The sequence below is a fragment of the Strongylocentrotus purpuratus genome, unplaced genomic scaffold, assembly GCF_000002235.5.
Source record: "Strongylocentrotus purpuratus isolate Spur 01 unplaced genomic scaffold, Spur_5.0 spur5_scaffold_9, whole genome shotgun sequence".
Lineage (NCBI taxonomy): Eukaryota > Metazoa > Echinodermata > Echinoidea > Camarodonta > Strongylocentrotidae > Strongylocentrotus > Strongylocentrotus purpuratus.
Genome location: NW_022145615.1, coordinates 14,866,712 through 14,885,083, shown reverse-complemented (window position 1 = coordinate 14,885,083; position 18,372 = coordinate 14,866,712). Strand labels below are relative to the sequence as shown.

Genomic DNA, 18,372 nt, shown 5'->3' with positions numbered 1-18,372 from the left:
TGATCTTAACACACATTTCCATGAATAATATATGAATAAATACATTCAGTCTGTTTAACAAAAATTAATAAAATGTGTTTATCTTGATGAACCAATAAATGGTAAACTACATATATCCTTCAAATTCTGTGTTTATTTTAATGTATGCCTTTATTTTGAATGAGCTTTCAGATACCCTTCTTTGCAAGCCTTTGATGTTTCATTATTTATATGCTCTTATTTCATTATCCCCTTTCTTTTCTACAGGTGATGAAATCATGTCAGTCAATGGTGAAAGTTTGAATGGGATGACACACAAACAAGCCATCAATAGATTTAAGGTAAGTTCATCAAATTCAGAATACTCCTTTAAGTCACGCATGTACTGTCCTTTGTCTCTTTAATTTGATGAAACCTTACCTGAACTCTAATCCTGAAAGGACAAAAGAAGAATGAGAGTAAAAACTAGAAAAATGCCAATTGTTCCAGTCAGATATTGGTTTAGAATAGGCCAAGAGATAAACCCTCCTTTCCCCCACTTTATTATTCTAGTCATGTTTTTTTAAATCAAATCAAATAAAAGTAAACATATATCCCTTTTGACACACTAAATGAATGTCATTTTGTTTGTAGCTGTAAAAAAATGGTATTTGCGTCCATCATTTTACAATAGATATAAGTTAGTGTCCACAAAAATAGGCTTTCAAAATATGACATTGCACATTTAGAGCATCTTGCTGTGCGGGAGTGAGTTGATTTTGGTTGTATTATACAGTAGTCATAATCACACATCCTTGATCTAATTATAGGTATACCGGTAAACAGTATCCCATAAAGCCTGTTGTTGGAACACTAACTTTGTTTTGACCTGACACTACTTTACTTAATCCTCGTTAAATCCAAACAAGGTGAATTGATCAAGTAGAACACGTGCCACATACTCAGTCTAACATGAGGTAGACATGTTTAGCTCTCTTGATCTTGCCAAAACTTACAAACACAGAGCTGCCAACCATTCCGTTTTTGCTGGAATTACTCTGTTTTTTTCTCCAAATTATGGTATTACGTTTTCTCTTCATAAAATATGTTTTTTTTTTTTTTTTTTTTTTACATACCGCACGTCAAACAACTGCCCTAAAATGGTGAAATTCCTTTTTTTTTGCCATCATGATTCTTTTTTTTTGGTTGCACAAGGTTGGCAGCTCTGCAAACAGAGTTTATAGGTCAGAGTCATATAGTTTTTCAAATCATTATTATGGTGTATTACACATGTACATGTATATGGATATTGGACTAGTCATATCTAATGTACTTTTATGGTGTATTACACATGTACATGTATATGGATATTGGACTAGTCATATCTAATGTACTTTTATGGTGTATTACACATGTACATGTATATGGATATTGGACTAGTCATATCTAATGTACTTTTAGAGCCCTGAGAAACGTACTGTCTCGGACACTGCAACTTCTTCAACCATCTTATTTAAAGAGCGCCATCTTTTGTCGAGGATCTGAAAATTGAGGACAATATTTTTCTGCTTGGTTTCAAAATGATTAGCAGTAGCTAGCTGTTGGTATACTCATTTCAACATTTGTTGTGCCACTGGTTGGTGGTATTTCTCTATTGACTATTATTATAAAAAGTTAAAATGGATTGCAACTACCCGATTTGAGTAGTTACATATCAAAGAAGCACATATTTGTTAAAAGCTGATATAATAATATATCTGGATTTATAAAGCGCTTATTGGAATACTGTCTCTAAGTGCTTTACAGTTATTTTTATTACCCTGCTCAGGCACACAGTGTGCATAATTTCCACTTCCTAGGGAGTATTCCTTCCATTATGGTCACTGTGAGGGCATATGGCAATTTTTATCGCAAAGACTTTAGCCATCTTACCAGGTCCCGATTTCTTTCCTGGGTATGGGGTGGCAAACTTAGATAAATGTCTTGCCAAAGTATATTTAATAGTGCCATGCCATTTGCATTACCAGTCAAGTGCTTAAACCACTCGACTAAGACACCTCTACAACTTGCTTAATAATGCAATAATGCACATCCACGTTTTAGTAGAACGGCACGATGCGCCTACGCCCTACTGCCTGTGGCACAACAAATTATTTAATGAAAATTCTTATTGAAGTCTTTAAATCGTGCAGGTATCTATTTGTAATTTGACCAGTACATCTCTACATTTGAGCAACAATTCATCTATTTCTTATTGCAGCAAGTAAAGAAAGGTGTGGTAACCCTGACAGTAAGAAGTCGCTTCTCTCCCAGACCTTCCCCTGCTATCAGTCCTATCACAAGCCCTATTGTACCACCAAGAAGGTAAGCATTTCATACTAACAAAAGAAAAATCTTAGTTCTAAAAAAAAAACTAATTCAAGAGGGAACTATAAAATAAGCATTAAGATTTTTACAGATTTGTAAAAATAAGAAGCTGCACAGTGAGTTGTCAAAGTGTTAAATGAGAAACATTGAGAATAAGAGATTGATGGAAATCAAGAGAAGGAATGAACGAAAAATATAGAGAGAAATTGGGTGAGAGGGAAGGGAAGACAGAGAGAGAGAGAGAGAGATAGAAATAAAATCATGTAGAGAGTAAATAGTGAGAAGAATAAAGGTGTTGAAAAGTTGAGCAATGGACTGACTCAAAAATGGAGATCAGAGAAAGCTAAAACATAATGGTTAAAAAATGCTATGACCCTGTCTTTTTTACAACTATTGGCACGGTCATAAACGTATTCTGCATTCAGCTTCAAAACTGATGTAGCCATCTGTGCTTTTGAGTCTAGCTCCCTCGCATGTCCATAAGAAAACACTTTTAGATTTATTTGGAGAAGATTTCCAGTCTGTACTGTAGGGAATCATGCATCCTAAAGTAGACTTCAGTCATTGAATAATTGTTCATCAAGTAAATAGAGAGATACGTTTATCCTTTCCTTACTAGCAACAATATTTATATTCAAAAATTGGATGTGCGTTATAAGTATTCTATGTTGTTTTTCAATATGTTTTTGATAAAACTGCAAAAGTCTAGTTATTGAATTAAGTCTTTGTTTATGAATGAAAGGCAACAGTGGAGGGGAAAGGGCAGGGGAGGGGGAGGGGGTGGGTGTGGCATGGCATGAAGATTGCATGGGATTCTTATAATATTATATTTTGTATCTCTCAATATCCTCAGACATTCACTCAATAATTAGGAACAATGCATCGGGGTACTTATGAGGTTGGGATTGAGGTAGGGGAGGGGGGGGGGGGGGAAGGGGATACAGATTCTAAGATTCCTGTTCTACATGTATGTCTTGTATTAAAGCTATAATACATCTGGGACCTTTATAAGTCAGTCACTTTCCTAGCAAAGTCCCTTTCAGAAATTTAGAGCCGTTGGGTAGTTTGTGATGCAGTGAAGGGAGAGAGAAGGTCGTGAAAAGATTCCGGCCAGATATCCTGTTTTCAAGATTACAGGATATATTATACCTAGGGCCTATGAGTATTGATCACCGTCCGTCCAAGTGAAGTCCCTCAACACATGCGTTGCATTGCTGGGTTTATGGAGGGAAGGAGGTGCAGAGATTCTAATCAGATGCCATAGAGCACAAGATCTAGGAGTTCTGAAATCTGTTTCTCTCAGGAACTACTGCATGGGATTGCCTATGAGATGGCAACCTGAGATATCTAGTTTGTCTAGATGTGTTAGAAGTGTTTAGATACATATCACGGATATGAATCATGGTTAACTTTCACAGTGTGATGAGGAGGCTTATGATACACACTTTCAAATTAATGGATTGATAAATCATGCATGTGTCATATATTCAATTGCATTGTTGAAGATGTGTTACGAATTGAAACTAAAAAAATGTGGGGCCATTTATGAGTTAGAGAAAATGAATAATGGGAGGGAAGGAGGGAGGGAGGGAAGGAGGGAGGGAGGGAGGGAGGGAGGGAGGGTTAAATAACAGAATAAAAGATAATGTGAGATAAAAAGTTGTTATAAGGAACTTGTATTTGCACTTTTATAGTCATAGGTAAAGGTTGGGACAATTTCTTGCAATGACAAAAATTCTAGTATGCAAGAAGCATTACAACAGAACAGATAAACTAGTTTAAACTAGTTTAGACCACTGATGAAAAAGGAAAGAGAAAAATACATGCTGGTAGATTGAAAATGAAGGAACAACTGTGGAAAGGAGAAGAACAAATTCTGCAGCATAATTAACTTTGAAGGTATAGATGAGGGAGGTTGAATATTGCTATTCAGGGTTAGAATAAATCCAGTTAGGCAAATCTGGTGATATTTTCTTTCGTCAGGTCTCCTTTAGAGGCAGCAGTAGATTAGGAATTGCCCTCAGCCTTGATGATGACGTAGCAAAGAGGGCTTACTCAAATTAAAGAGCTACTGGTGTCTCTAGGTGAAGCTTTAATGTAGTTGTCTGTTAATTCCTTGTGGGATAATAGCTAACTTTAGCCTTTTGAATATGTTCTCATTTCACTGTGATTGAAAAAAGTTGTCTGGCAAGCAGAAATAAATGAATGAATATAACAATAATAAGTAAATGAAAATAATTAATAAACAAATACATAAATAAATGAATAAATAACTGATTAGATTATTAATTAATAAATAGCTAGCTAATGAACATATCAAAATCGATAAAGAGCTAGCTATATTTTGCTTGTTTAACATGTTCTAATTCAGCAATGATATTAGTATGATTTAGCATCTTAAAATGGAACCAATAATGCTCATTAAGATATTTAAAATATCATGTTATGTGATAAGAATTATACAGCTTGGATACTTTGATTGTCTAGATTTGTTGAGAAATGAGTTATGCTGACAAGTATGCAAACACCTTAATATAGCTTTGTTAAAAAAGTTGTCATGTTCCCCACAATAGTTTATTTTCACGGCCCTTCCCAGAAATTCACTTTGTCTTCAAAAGAAATAACATGACCAAGCTTCATCCAGTCAGCTAGCCTATTAACTTTTGTCTTTTGATTTCCATATACTGCTGACATATATGAAATCTAAATTGGACAGTGTATTTTGGTCCTCAATATCCCAGGTGTGGGATTATCTATGCCATAACATTACTAACTGTGACCCTACTATTGGCTTTATCTTGCATTGCTCAATGTTCTACTGGCCTCATCCACTCCTATGATTTAAATTCATTTCTGGAAAGGTTTTCTAGGGAGGCGAAATGACGTCAATGCGTGAGGAAACCTCAACTCTGCAACTCTTTATTCCTTGAGGTGCGGAATGACGGTTGGTGACTTTCAGGGTAGCACCGTTTCACCCGGGGGTACCTCGTTGTAAAAGAACACCCTCATATTGATGTAGGAAAGTTGAGAGAAATTGCGTTCGTATTGAAATCCAATGCTCCAAAATAAAAGGGCTGACATTTACCACTTTAGTAAAGCTGTCAGCAATTCTAATTTACGTTTTTGGATTACATGTTATTATGTGGTGTCAGTTTCCCATCTAAACATGAAAACAGACGAGTGATGGGGTCAGTATATAAATGTACATGTATACTCAGTAATCAAATCAGCAACAAAAAAAAGATGGGTAGTGCATGAAAAAAATTATTATTTGATACCATATATCGTTGGTAAGCTGTGAAGGAAAAAATTGGTTACAAATTTGATCATATCAATCAAGCAAGTTTTCTGTAAGTTCTAGGCTCCAGAAAGATCACTTCAAACTCTGTACTCTTATAAGAGAGGGAGAGGTATGTGTATTTATGGAAGCCTCATATAGGCCATCATCATTATAGTAGTAATAGAAGAAGTAGTAATAGTAGAAGAAGTACCGGTAGTAATAGTAGTAGTACTAGTAGAATAGTAGTAAACATACTACTACTACTACTTCTACTACTACTACTTCTACTTCTACTGCAGCTACTACTACTACTCTTATTATTATTAATATCATAGACCAAACTTCAATACCTTTCTGTATGAAAATATTTATTGTAGATCAATTTTATTAATTTTATTATTGATAACAGTTCTCTTCCATGTACTTTTCTTACATGTTTCACCTACTTGTAATGAATAGTTTGAATAGGATTCATAACAGGATTTATCTTATGTGTACCTTTTTTGTAAAAGTTATACTATCAATAAGTCATTGACAGCTTCAAGTAGTTTGTGGATCATGCACTGCGAAAGAGGGCATCCACCTTTCAGTGCCTCAAACTCTTCTATTGAATTACACCAAGGGGAGTTTATTAACATGGCCCCTAGAAAGTAGCTGTGAAGGGGATCTGCCTATGCACTCTTCATTTCCTTGAGAATCAATAAACCAAGTGGTAGATACAGTATCTTTATAGGGGTCACCCACAGGAGGCCAGGAAGTTCAGGGTGAGACATACAAAATAAATTAGAGGCATCAGAATCATCTAGACAAGAATATCTCCAAAATGAATGAGTAACTAGAAAACTAAAAGAATGAGAGCCTGGTCCTTGATAAGTATATCAAGTAATTGACTAGAGAGAAAAAAAATATCACTTTACGACTTCCAACGCTCACCCCATATATTTTGTAGAACATGAGAAGATTTGTTCTTTCTTTTATTTCACAATTCTTCTTTGGCAATGGCAAATAGAGGAAACTTCAGAGTTGAGTTTTGTAACTCAAAATGGGTGGGTTCTGGTCATATTCTGTTTCAGTTTGGACTAGCTGGAAGTGTTGAGTGGCAAATTTAGCGTTGACATGGTGCCAAGACGACAGAGCTTATGTAAATAGGACGTAGAGCCAGCCAGCAGCTAGGGTTGTATGTGAACTTGAAGGAGATCGAGCTAGGAGCAAGGTGGATGCGTGGGCTGGCCGGGATGAGAGGAAAGAGTGTTTTTGATTTGGGTGGATTCAATCCGAAGGCAAGAGAGTGATAACAGAGCACAAATCAGATCGGAAGAGAAGATAACCTAGTGTTACCTGTTTTCTTCTTCTTCATCTCCCCTTCCGTCTCCCCTCTCTGGGGACGGATATGAGAGGAGTACCCTTGACATTAGAATGTTAGCATCCCATCGTTTAGTGTTGACTCTTTCATCTACCCCTCACATAACATACTGACTTGGTTCAATGTGCATGGAAGGACTGACTACATTTTAGAGTGAAGCAGATCTTAGAGTTTGTTAGCTAGAAGAAGACTGCTTTAAAACCAACTAGACTGTTAGAGAGGTGGTCTACATGAGCAGTTAAGGATCACCGAACTTGAATTTCAGATGACTACTTAACATGATTCCTGGGTGTCTTGAGGAAAAGAGATAGATTGAAATGCCAATCTTTTTCAGATTTGCTGGACCATAGAATCAGATGAATTGTTTCAACTATTTCTTAAAACTGTTGTTCAGCTTCACTTCTGTATAGGATAAGAACAGCTGTTCCTTTCCCCAAAAGAGTTATGCTTTCACCAAACTCTTGGGAAAGATAGTATTTATTGTGGTGGAAGACTTAATTTATCACGGTCCCTGGATGGGCAAGACTTGATTTATTCTTACCAAATGAAGGTCTGTGTCTTCAGTTGTGATTTGGATCAAGCTTGTCATACAAATAGAAAGAAGGACTTTGGATGAATCATTGCAGTCATCAGACCAGCCTTCATGGGATTGATGTGTATCAAACAGTGGGATATGGTTTCCTAATTGAGTGGGTGACTTAATTGAAGTATTTGACGAATGACATCTACTGTTATTGGCAAAGTGGTTACTCTGTGCAGCAGGTGGATCCAGGGAATTCAAAGATCTAGATTTCCCGCCTGAGCTGAGGTTTTCTTCACCATCCATCGCACAACTCTAGATCTGTTCAGAGTTTCAAGGGTGCTTACTGAGTTGTGATGGTCACACTTTCCTTTTGTTAATGAGAACATGACATGTATCAAATATCAGCTCTACAAAATGTTCAAGAGGATGGAAGATATCCTTCAAAGCTCATTCAACAGTGATTAGTAAGACCTTACCAATGGTTACATAATGGTGTAATAATCTAACTACTGATTGACCTGTACTATATTTGGTGATACTGCTGAATTAATAGCTTTTAGGAGCAGTTGTGCCCTGCATGAGCCTGTACTGAATGACTTGGAGTGAAGACTCTCGATATTGGCTTCTTAGCCTTAGGATTCAGTGGACTTACTTTGGCAGCAAACAAGAAAGAATGTTGGAAGACTCTGATAATACCCTATGTGATGTAGATTGACAACATCAAATTAGTAGTGATCACAATTACAATAGCTTTCTCATCATTTTTTGGTTGGGATTTTGCAGATTTATTGTAAAAGCAAAAAGGGAAACGAATGCTGAGTGATTCTGTTTCGATAATGCCTGCGTGGATCCTATTATTGAATTCGTGGCGATCTAAATTCTAAATATTTTTGGATTTGGATTCTGTAGACTTGCTTTTGAGAACAGGATCAAGGGTTGAATGGTGGAGTGGTTCTGTTCAGATGATACTGGAGTCAGTGTATAGCTATCAAAGCTGGAGCCCATTGATATTGATATGGATCGTTTGATGAAGAGATTGAGGTGGAATGGACGAGCTCACAAGGAATCAGAATGGAAGCGCAGACGAGTCTTTGCCCTGCAATTTTTACAGACAGAACTAAGGTGCTCAAGTTTGTATGATCTCTAACATTGTCAAGTATCATGTTTGCATTGTTTGATGATGTGTATTATTAAGTTCGAGTGACAGTGATTGCACTTTTCTCATACATATTCTCATCATCCTCATCATCATATTCTCAAGGGATGAAATACCTGAGAATTGTCAACAGAATCAATATTAGCTATAAATACAAAATACAAGTTTTAGCTATACCACCACTTGAAATCATGATTTTCTTTTTTAGAGGTTCTTCATGTATGAAAAGTATCATTACCTACAGTCATTTGAAACCAAGTTTAAAATGTCATCTTCTGAGGTAATTCTTTTTTTGAGGTGCTTCTCGGTGCAAAGTAGAATGCATTTAGCATGGAGGATGGAGCAGATGAAGCTGTGTCTCTGAGAATCTGCATGTAGGTAGAGGTTGATTGTAAAACTGAAGGGAATTGTCACAGTAATCAAGTTACTTCAGTGTAAAAACTGTGATTGTATTCATATTTTGGATTCTAGAATAGTGTTAGCAAGTCATCTATCTGTAATGCAAATTACATGTATGTGACAGAAGGTATATACACAGGGAAACATGCACTGCAAAGTTAAGTTTTAAAAAAGGTACCAGTACTTTACAGCTGTAAGGAAAATTAGATATAACATAATATTTGATTTTTTTAGCATACAGCTGTATGGTTTTCTTTTACCTTTAATTTTTTAGTTGTTTATTACAGCTGGAAAAAAGATAATTGTAGTCATTCAGAAATGTGGATGCAATGCTTGTCATCAACTGTAATCAAAGAAATCTGACAAATTGGTTTTTGTGGCTTACCATAAAATGTGGGCTTTATAGGATGTCTATTTTATGATTCTCAGAAAGATCTCATAAACAAAACTATGAAAAGGATAAGATAAAGAGTTCAGATCTAGGTTATAAAGTGGGATGTGCTGGGAGAGGATGAGGCTATGAAAGGGAGGATTGTGAGGTTTTGATATGGCTTTTATATTATGTTATTTGTCCAGCAATGCTTCTTGTCAAAGTGGACGAGAAATTAAACATGATGACAGTTTCCTCCAATCCCGGTTCTTAACTTCAAATTTCCTGCTAGCAAGAAACTGTGTGAGTTTGGTTATCCTACTTGCCTTGGGTGTATGAAACTATGTACGTTAAAAATAATGCATCTCATCTCTGATATTGTCTCATCATTCTTGATCACTATTTTCCCCTCTCTTTCTCACGCAATGTCCCTTACTATTTATCTCTCTAAGGATCATGACCATGTTTATCAATTTTTGTTCTAAAATGAAGAAAACTTATAAAAACAAAAAATTATTTTAGGGAGATTTGGTATTTTTTCCTAGTATGAGTGTGAGACACACTTACAAATCAACTAAAAGATGCAAATATCTTTTTCACATGCTAAATGATCACCTTTTTGTCTGAGACTTTCTTATTTGATAGTTTAAGATTAGTATACAATTTTTCCAATAGCTTTTCCTGTAACACTCTCTTCATTATTTTTTAAAAATCTTTCCTCTTTGAGTTGCTTAAATTTTGATTTGTTTCACTTTTTTCTCTATTTTCATGTTCCTTTATTTTTAAAATTGAAAGACAGAGAGAAACAGGAAGAAGAAAATATAAAAGAGAGAGAGAGAGAGATAGAAGGAAGGGGGAGGGAAGGAGGGAGGGAGAGGGAGAGAAAGATTAACAGAATTGGGAGGAGTAAGTAACAGAGGTCATTTATAGAGAAAAATCCACCCATGTACATGTAGACGTGAAAGGTCTAGGTCTAATATGGGTCAAGGAATAAGGGTTGTCTTTTAGATGCCACAAAAACTTCCTGTTCACATCCCAAGGGAAACTCATCCTTCATTATATCACATATTTAAATTAAGTAGAAGCAGCTGCAATACTCCTATAGGTTCTTCCAATCTGTATCGTCTAATCATCATTAGACATTGAACTAAACTAATTTCATCAGTGTTATTATTGAGTTTGTATGCCATACCTCCATTGCCAGTCATAGGCACCCAAAGTGTACATGTATTGAACATTTGTTTTACCATTGCTTGAAAGTTTTTCTTCTTCTCTTTCTTGAACTTTCAAACAGGCTCGTAAATGATTAAATTTGATATTATGAAATTCTGTTTTAGCAAACTGAGCAAATGAAAAATGAACCATAAGTAAAATGTTGGGGTACTAAAAAGTGAGGGCATTAGGGAATATCCATATGAGGAAAATGTGGGACAGTCTGATACACCTGAGGCGACAGCAGAGGCTAGATAGCTATGCTTATGCCCAAACATTTTGATGTTTATTATTTGTTTCATAAAATGTTTATGTGGATTCTTGTCATTTAAAAAAAATCGCCTTCATCAGCAGGAACATTAAAATTGAGAAAACTGACTTATTCTAGTCAATGTAAAAAATACTGTTTGACATGTTGGAACGCTAACTTGAAAAAGATCCAGGTTCTAACCTACACTGACGTTATGTTGAGTCCAAATCTAATTTAGATTAGGGTCTGTCCTCCCTAATTTAAAAATAGCAATTATCTTAGAAAGTGTAAAAGTTGAACCTCAAGTAGACTAACTACACATCATTTGTTTGAATATGATAGTTCTGTACAAACGTGAAATGTTTGAGTGTGTGCAATAAATGTTCTATTTCTTGTTAATTAAACTTTAAAGTCTTGCCATAAAAACATGGTACGAAACATGGAATAAATATGGAATAAATCATCTGTTTAGCTCATGTCATTTAACAAAAAGTTAACTCCCTTCTTGCTCAATGATGAAATCATAAAATGTATAAAGATGCTATCCATTGCTATTATCGAAAAGTGCTGTTTTATCTTGACTCTAGAAAGTAACTGTTCATGAAAGGTTTATGAACATAATCTGCTTAGATTCTGCTCTTGATTTCTGTTAAGTGTTAGTAATGAATAGAACATCTTGGTCTAGTTCCAGTTGAACTTAATCATGTCAATCCATCTCTAAAGGGGCCCTGGATGTGTTGATATCTTAGGAGCTCTCTGCCAGGACTACATTTTATCATTAGGCTCATTTACTTGAAAAACTGCAGCTTTTTATGAATTATGTTGATATTAAAGCATTTAAGCTTATAGAAAACCATGCCAGAAATGAAAAATCTTTGGGAAAGTTGGGTGACTGCATATAAACATCCACCTCCAATTGTATTCATATCTGTCCTGTAAAAGTATTGCAAGTTTTAATGGATTAGTGTGCAAAGCAACTTCCAACGGTGAAGTCATGAAGTTTCTTGGTTACCGTGAACACATCAAAAGCAGCAATAAGCATATCATGATATTATATCTTGATGTTAGCAATGTTTGGATTGTAGTGTTAATGGGTCTGTGACCGTGAAGTGAGCCCTTACATCTTGATGTCAATGATGTTTGGATTGTAGTATGAATGGGTATGTTAAAGATTGAGACAGTACTTGATGTTTGGATCATAGTGTTAATGGTCTGTGACAGTTTAGTGAGCCCTCTTTACATCTTGATGTTACTAATGTTTAGATTGTAGTGTGAATGGGTCTGTGATAATGAAGTGAGCCCTTCACACATTGATAAATTACCCAGGGATCACTTCCTTCTCTCAGCATAAGAGACATAGTTCACTGTCCTTCCAATCTAAGATGTATGTGATTACTTAATAGAAGAAGGTTATGATTCATAATGAGTCACTTACCACTATTTAGATGCCATTCAAATTCTGCTTCAAGTTTTAAATGTTTGATCTAATGTTAGCTTTTTAAGAGTCATACCTGACATCGCAAATTTTAGGAACTAAGTGAATTGAACCTTTAAAAATACATTTCAGTTTGCCTTTACCTCTTGGAAAGAGGTAAGATAAATATATCATTGGCATCAATCAACAGAGAGAAGTGAAGTAATAAGTAGATAAATTTGTACTCTACTACAATGTATCTGATACCCCAGTCACAACAATGATTCTGACATCAAATCAACAACATATACATTCCACTGGATAGTCAAGAATCAGTCAGTTTATAGTTGGTTTGAAGCGGATTTGGTAGTGTGACTGACATCAGATTGGTAATTCAAGTCATAGACTTATAGTATCCTATTTAAAGTTATGAAAATACTTGAAATATAATTGGCTGATTATTAAAGACGAACTTACAATTTTAGTCACTTGTTTCAAGAAAGAGCATAATAAGTTCAATATTAAGCCTCACAGTCTCCATCTGTTCCTACAGCCTGCACTACTTGCTTAATTTCTCATAATTTTATCATTATATTTTTTACATTTCACTCCAAGGAGTTACACGTAATCACACTCTAACTCTAACACTGTAATATTTGAATGAGGCAGTGTAGATGTAAAAAAACAGGGAATGATGATAAGAAAGGACAATCACTTGGATATAGTTACATTGATATTAAGAGTGATGACTGTAGGACCTGGCATCGTGTGAAAACAATTATGAATAGGTTTCTGTGATATAATGGTCAAATAGTGACCTGGTGACTGGAAGTTATGTATGGACACAGGAGGCAAGTTATCAACTTATCCGTGAATCATTTTATTCAGCTTCCTTAAACTGACTTTATACTCATAGTCCTGAGTGTGATTAAGTGAAACCATATTGGGTTCCACTGGAAAAGATAAGAAGTTGACATGCAAGAGTCTTACTTTTAGAAATCTTTGCTGAATATAAGGATTATAAAAGTGAGTATTCACTGCTTAATATAGTTGAATGAGCAAAAGTGATTATAGCCTCGCATAACTCATATCCTTTGTCTTTTAAGTTAAATGCCCCCATGACTTGGCCACTCTTTTTAGCTTTATTAGTTCAGTTGTTAAAGAACACCAAATAAAGGGAGTCTTTTCTCAACTAGTAATTAATCGTAATTACGTAGACATAAGAAAAGTTGTATTAGAAATTGTATGAGTTAATATCCTTTTAATTTTGCCTTTTTTTCATTTCTCTAGTCTTCTTCTGGAATTGTAAGTTTTGTCTCAAGTTCACTTGCTTAATTTCTCATAATTTTATCATTATATTTTTTACATTTCACTACAAGGAGTTACACGTAATCACACTCTAACCATTCACAATTACCACTTCTATATTTTTTTAATTAAAATCATATACTTCGAAGAAAACATTATTGTCAATTAATTTAAGAAATTTTCAATCAAAAGATATATTAAGTATTTTGTTAAAAGTTTGAAAAGTTTTCTTGAAAGTTGAAATTGTAAGTCAAATTATTTTTAAATCTTTTATTTCATATATGTCACTTTATTGATATTTAACACATTAAATGACTTCAGATTCTATATTTCCAGTTCAAATGATCTTAAGTCTGTTGATGATGGACTCTATTTGAAAGCATATTTATTCAGCTTCATATGAAAGAATTATCTGAGTTATTTCATGGAAAGAAATTCATGTGCTCATTCCATTTCTGCATTTCCATATTGTTTAAGTACACTACTTGTGAAATACTTTGCACATGTTTACACATTTGTTTTGAGTTTTACCAACAAATCTTTTACTTTTTTCAAATACCTCATTAGCAGTGTCACAATCACATTGAAACCTGTTTCCTTTTTTGGTCACTATCCATTTTATACAATAATTTTTTTTTGTGCATATTTTTTTTTATTCATCCTTTAACCAAATATTATTTTGTGTTAACAAAGAAGATATTGGTATGCTTCCAAGTGTTCTTTTTTATGCTACTGCGCATTGCCACAATCGTTGTCAAGTATCTACTTTTCTAAGTTTTCTTCTGTTTTAAATTGTACTTGCACACACTGCACATTTCTAATTTGATTTCTCATTGTTGATGTGTCTTAGATTTGACATAAAAAGTTGACAACAGCTGATATTGATGAATTGAATATTTGGTTTCTAACAGGTGTCATACAAGAGCCAGGAAGATGTTAATTATATGTTCAGTTCTTGGTTCATGCCCTTCTTGCTCACAACAAGCAAATTTTCTTCTAATAAATCAAAAATCCAGTTCTCTAAGTATCATATTCATATCGATAGAGATTTTGAAATAAAGTGTTATTTTCATCATATAGCACAAATTTTGTTCAATTTTTCTTTACATGTTTATGATTTTATCAACTTGCATGTTTCTAATATTGTTATGAATGTATAGTTTTAAAATAAGGATGAATGTTTAAGATGATATGAGACATATCCAATTCTTGCTATTGTATGCCATTCTCAATACAACTGAACATAGTTATGAAACATTGATTCACTTTTGCAAAAATAAAACCCTCATCAAAACGACAACTTATGCAGTAATGCAAACATCAGATATTCTAAAGTTCTTGATGTATTCAGTTGATGTGATGAACAACATGTACCTTACCTAATAATATATGCACCATACAAGACTATAATCATTATTACTTATTCTGTGCATTATTTTATCCCCCTCCTCACAGGAAAAAGTCTCGAGAGCGTGCTTACGAGGTGGTAGCTGAAGAGAGCCTTGGGGGCCATCACAGAGTTACCGAAGGAGATGGGGAGTATGATGGATCTACTCCCAGGAGGGGTGGTGAAAGGGGCAGACTCAATGTCACAGTCGTCCTCAATAAAGGTACCAACTAAAATCTGATGGACTAGAACAGTTAACAAATGCACAAAGTCAAATTAACTATTTCTATGCTCATGAAAGATCAATCTGGAAATGTAAGATCCCCCTATAGCACTTCTTTTGTTTTAATATTGTTTTTACAAGAGTTCAGTTTCAATTTCCAGAGCTCTTCAAAGCTTTCCACAGTAGGTTAGAGCTTTCCACAGTACTGCAAAGCTTTCCACAGTATTTCAAAGCTTTCCAAAGTATTTCAAAGCTTTCCAAAGTATTTCAAACTTTCCACAGTATTTCAAAGCTTTCCACAGTATTTCAAAGCTTTCCACAGTATTTCAAACTTTCCACAGTATTTTAAAAATGTCCACAGTATTCCAAAGCTTTCAACAGTATTCCAAAGCTTTCCACAGTATTCCAAAGCTTTCCACAGTATTCCAAAGCTTTCCACAGTATTCCAAAGCTTTCCACAGTATTCCAAAGCTTTCCACAGTATTCCAAAGCTTTCCACAGTATTCCAAAGCTTTCCACAGTATTCCAAAGCTTTCCACAGTATTTCAGAGCTTACCACAGTATTCGAAAGCTTTCCACAGTATTTTAAAGATTTCCACAATATTTCAAACTTTCCACAGTATTTTAAAGATTTCCACAGTAATTTTAAGCTTTCCACAGTATTTCAAACTTTCCACAGTATTTTAAAGATTTCCACAGTAATTTTAAGCTTTCCACAGTATTTTAAAGATTTCCACAGTAATTTTAAGCTTTCCACAGTATTTCAAAGCTTTCTAGAGCATTTTAATAGTGATTTCCATAGGTAAGTTTGTATAGAGCATTCCATTAGTTGCTCACCGAAGCCCTTCTCTAATTCAAGAGCTCTTTAAAATAACTTCTCATCTTAGCTAAACTGCTCCTTACAGTAGAAGTACTATTAGTTAGAAGACAATGTGACATGTTGTAAATGTGATTGTACAACATGTCCTGATGACATTTAGTATGTTATCTAATACACTAGTTGAATTCCCAACACTTCAATCAGAGGCTAGTTTTATGTCTAGCCCTAGACTAGCCCTAGCCTAGCCTTAACCTGAAACGGAAACTGATCCTAAATCTTTGAAAAAAATAATACCCTGGATCAAATATTGCCAGAGGAAACTTGGGTTCATTGCAAATTGTTGTTGTCCGCCTTGACAATTTTCAAATGCAAAAGTTGTTATCTATTTGCTATGTTTTTTTAATATTTTCTTATTAGAAAACAAATACGGGAAATAGACTTAAAACATTTGGAACAAAAGATAGATAAATGTAAATATTCAGAGTTGAAAATAGTCAAAAAACACTTTCTGTGCTGTTTTCCCCCCACTATTTTTCAATTAACTTTAGACCTATATTCGACTAGGCCCACTCTAATAAGGTAGATGGTTGTATATTGCCTACACATCAAAATTGATTATTCTGTAAGGGATAGATAGCATTTGGTTAGTCTGTCAGTCATTACAAATTTATCAGTACAGAAAGAATAAGAAGAGAATTCTGAATTGTCAAACCTTGGATAATCTGAACATGTGTGCCACTTATTCAAGTTGACAGGGTATATCTTGTATTAAGGTCACGCATTGTCCTTATAATTATCATTAGATCTGTACTGAGATTTTTATTAGGATTTGCCAGCATAACTGATTTGTATGTAGATGGCTCATTTATTTCCTTAGCCAGAGCCCCTCAACACACTTTTTCAATTAGTTCCAGAGAAGTTTGAGTTTCTGATCAGAAAAGTACCTCAAACATGCATTTTGCAGGGTTTCATTTAGACAGTATTTCATCACTGTGGTCAATTTGGAGATATAATCTATCACTGTCTCTGTTCAGTTTAAATACAGGTATATATACATGTATTTTGTATAATTGTGGTTTTACTTAAGAATATATATTGTCAATTTTGGGGTAAGTACTATTATATGTCTTTATGTATATGAGTTTGTTGCTGTCATATATGCATTGATATTAAATGTCACTGTGTTACATTGTCATGTCACTAAGACGTTTATTAAATTGTAAAGAATTAAAATTGTTTTGTATTAAAGTGAAATTAGCCTTTGAAGTGTCTAGGATATTGATGAGCTCTAAGTGTGTTACATGGGACTATTCACAGGAGGCTGTGCATATCCGTGATTGCCCTCAGTCTCAGAGAAGTAGAATCAACATGCATTAGTCTATCCATGGATCAAATTGTTAATAGCCCCATAAATTGGATTTGAGGTTGCAATTTACACTTTTAGACTTTAATCGTTCTTGTAAGCTGTGTTGTATTTTGCTCTAAGTAAGATATACCCCCTTCATCTGATTTTAATAGTGTCATACAGTGTGGATTATTCTCATGAGAGCCTTATTGATAGTGTCTTGGATGTGCTAACCAGGACTTGAATATCACAAGGAAACCAGCCACTTAGCACGTTATAGAGATAGGTAAACAATCATCAGACTCCTGTCTCTTCCATATGCCACAAAATTGGCAACACCACTTCTCTGGATTAGCTAGCTTGACCACTAGCTCTGCAAGACATTATTTCTGCTTTGACTTTCTGACAGTGAGGATCTATAAGGAAATATATTGTTCAGAAAGCATGTTTGGACTCTGTGTAACATCTCCTGAATATGATGATTGCCATTCTTTAATAGTTTGGATTAATTTGGAGTGATATCTTGCTGGAGTTGTTAGCCTTTCTGAGGATGTATATGTGTGTCAACATTATGCCCCGGTCAAGGCTGTATGCTAGATTGAAAGTTTTCAAAAGTATGTGTTCTTATTTTGTATATTTCTCTGACATCATTTTTGTTGTTGTTGATCTTTTTACTGCTGACATGTTTAGTAGAGAGCGTTGAATAATCTTTAATCTTTGATTCATTATACAGGGTCAAGAAATAAAGTTCTAAAGTTCAATTGAGGACCACTTTTGACCCTTAAAGTTGTCTAATAGTTTTAATACTTGAATGTTAGTAACGTATTGAATACTCAACGTAATTCAGGATTCAACACATGTTACATACATTTAAAAAGGAAATGTTATCATTTCCAGTTGGTTTTAACAAATGAACGAAATTGTTTTATTACAGAAACTATTACAGTGGATTGTTATAGAGTTTTTGAAATAAATTCACCCTCTTCCCCATCTGTTT

General features: G+C 34.6%; 1 protein-coding gene across 4 annotated transcripts in view; it reads left to right on the top strand.

Moving 5' to 3' along the window:
• Positions 1–18,372, top strand: part of LOC579286 — a 148,148-nt gene that overhangs the window by 77,806 nt on the left and 51,970 nt on the right. For 3 of the 4 annotated variants that reach the window (XM_030976577.1, XM_030976576.1, XM_030976579.1), the window contains exons 9-12: positions 247–320; positions 2,219–2,322; positions 13,583–13,597; positions 15,056–15,210. In XM_030976577.1, the coding sequence (XP_030832437.1) occupies positions 247–320; positions 2,219–2,322; positions 13,583–13,597; positions 15,056–15,210 (348 nt within the window). The remainder of the gene's footprint in view (positions 1–246; positions 321–2,218; positions 2,323–13,582; positions 13,598–15,055; positions 15,211–18,372) is intronic. The other variant, XM_030976578.1, reaches the window with a different exon arrangement.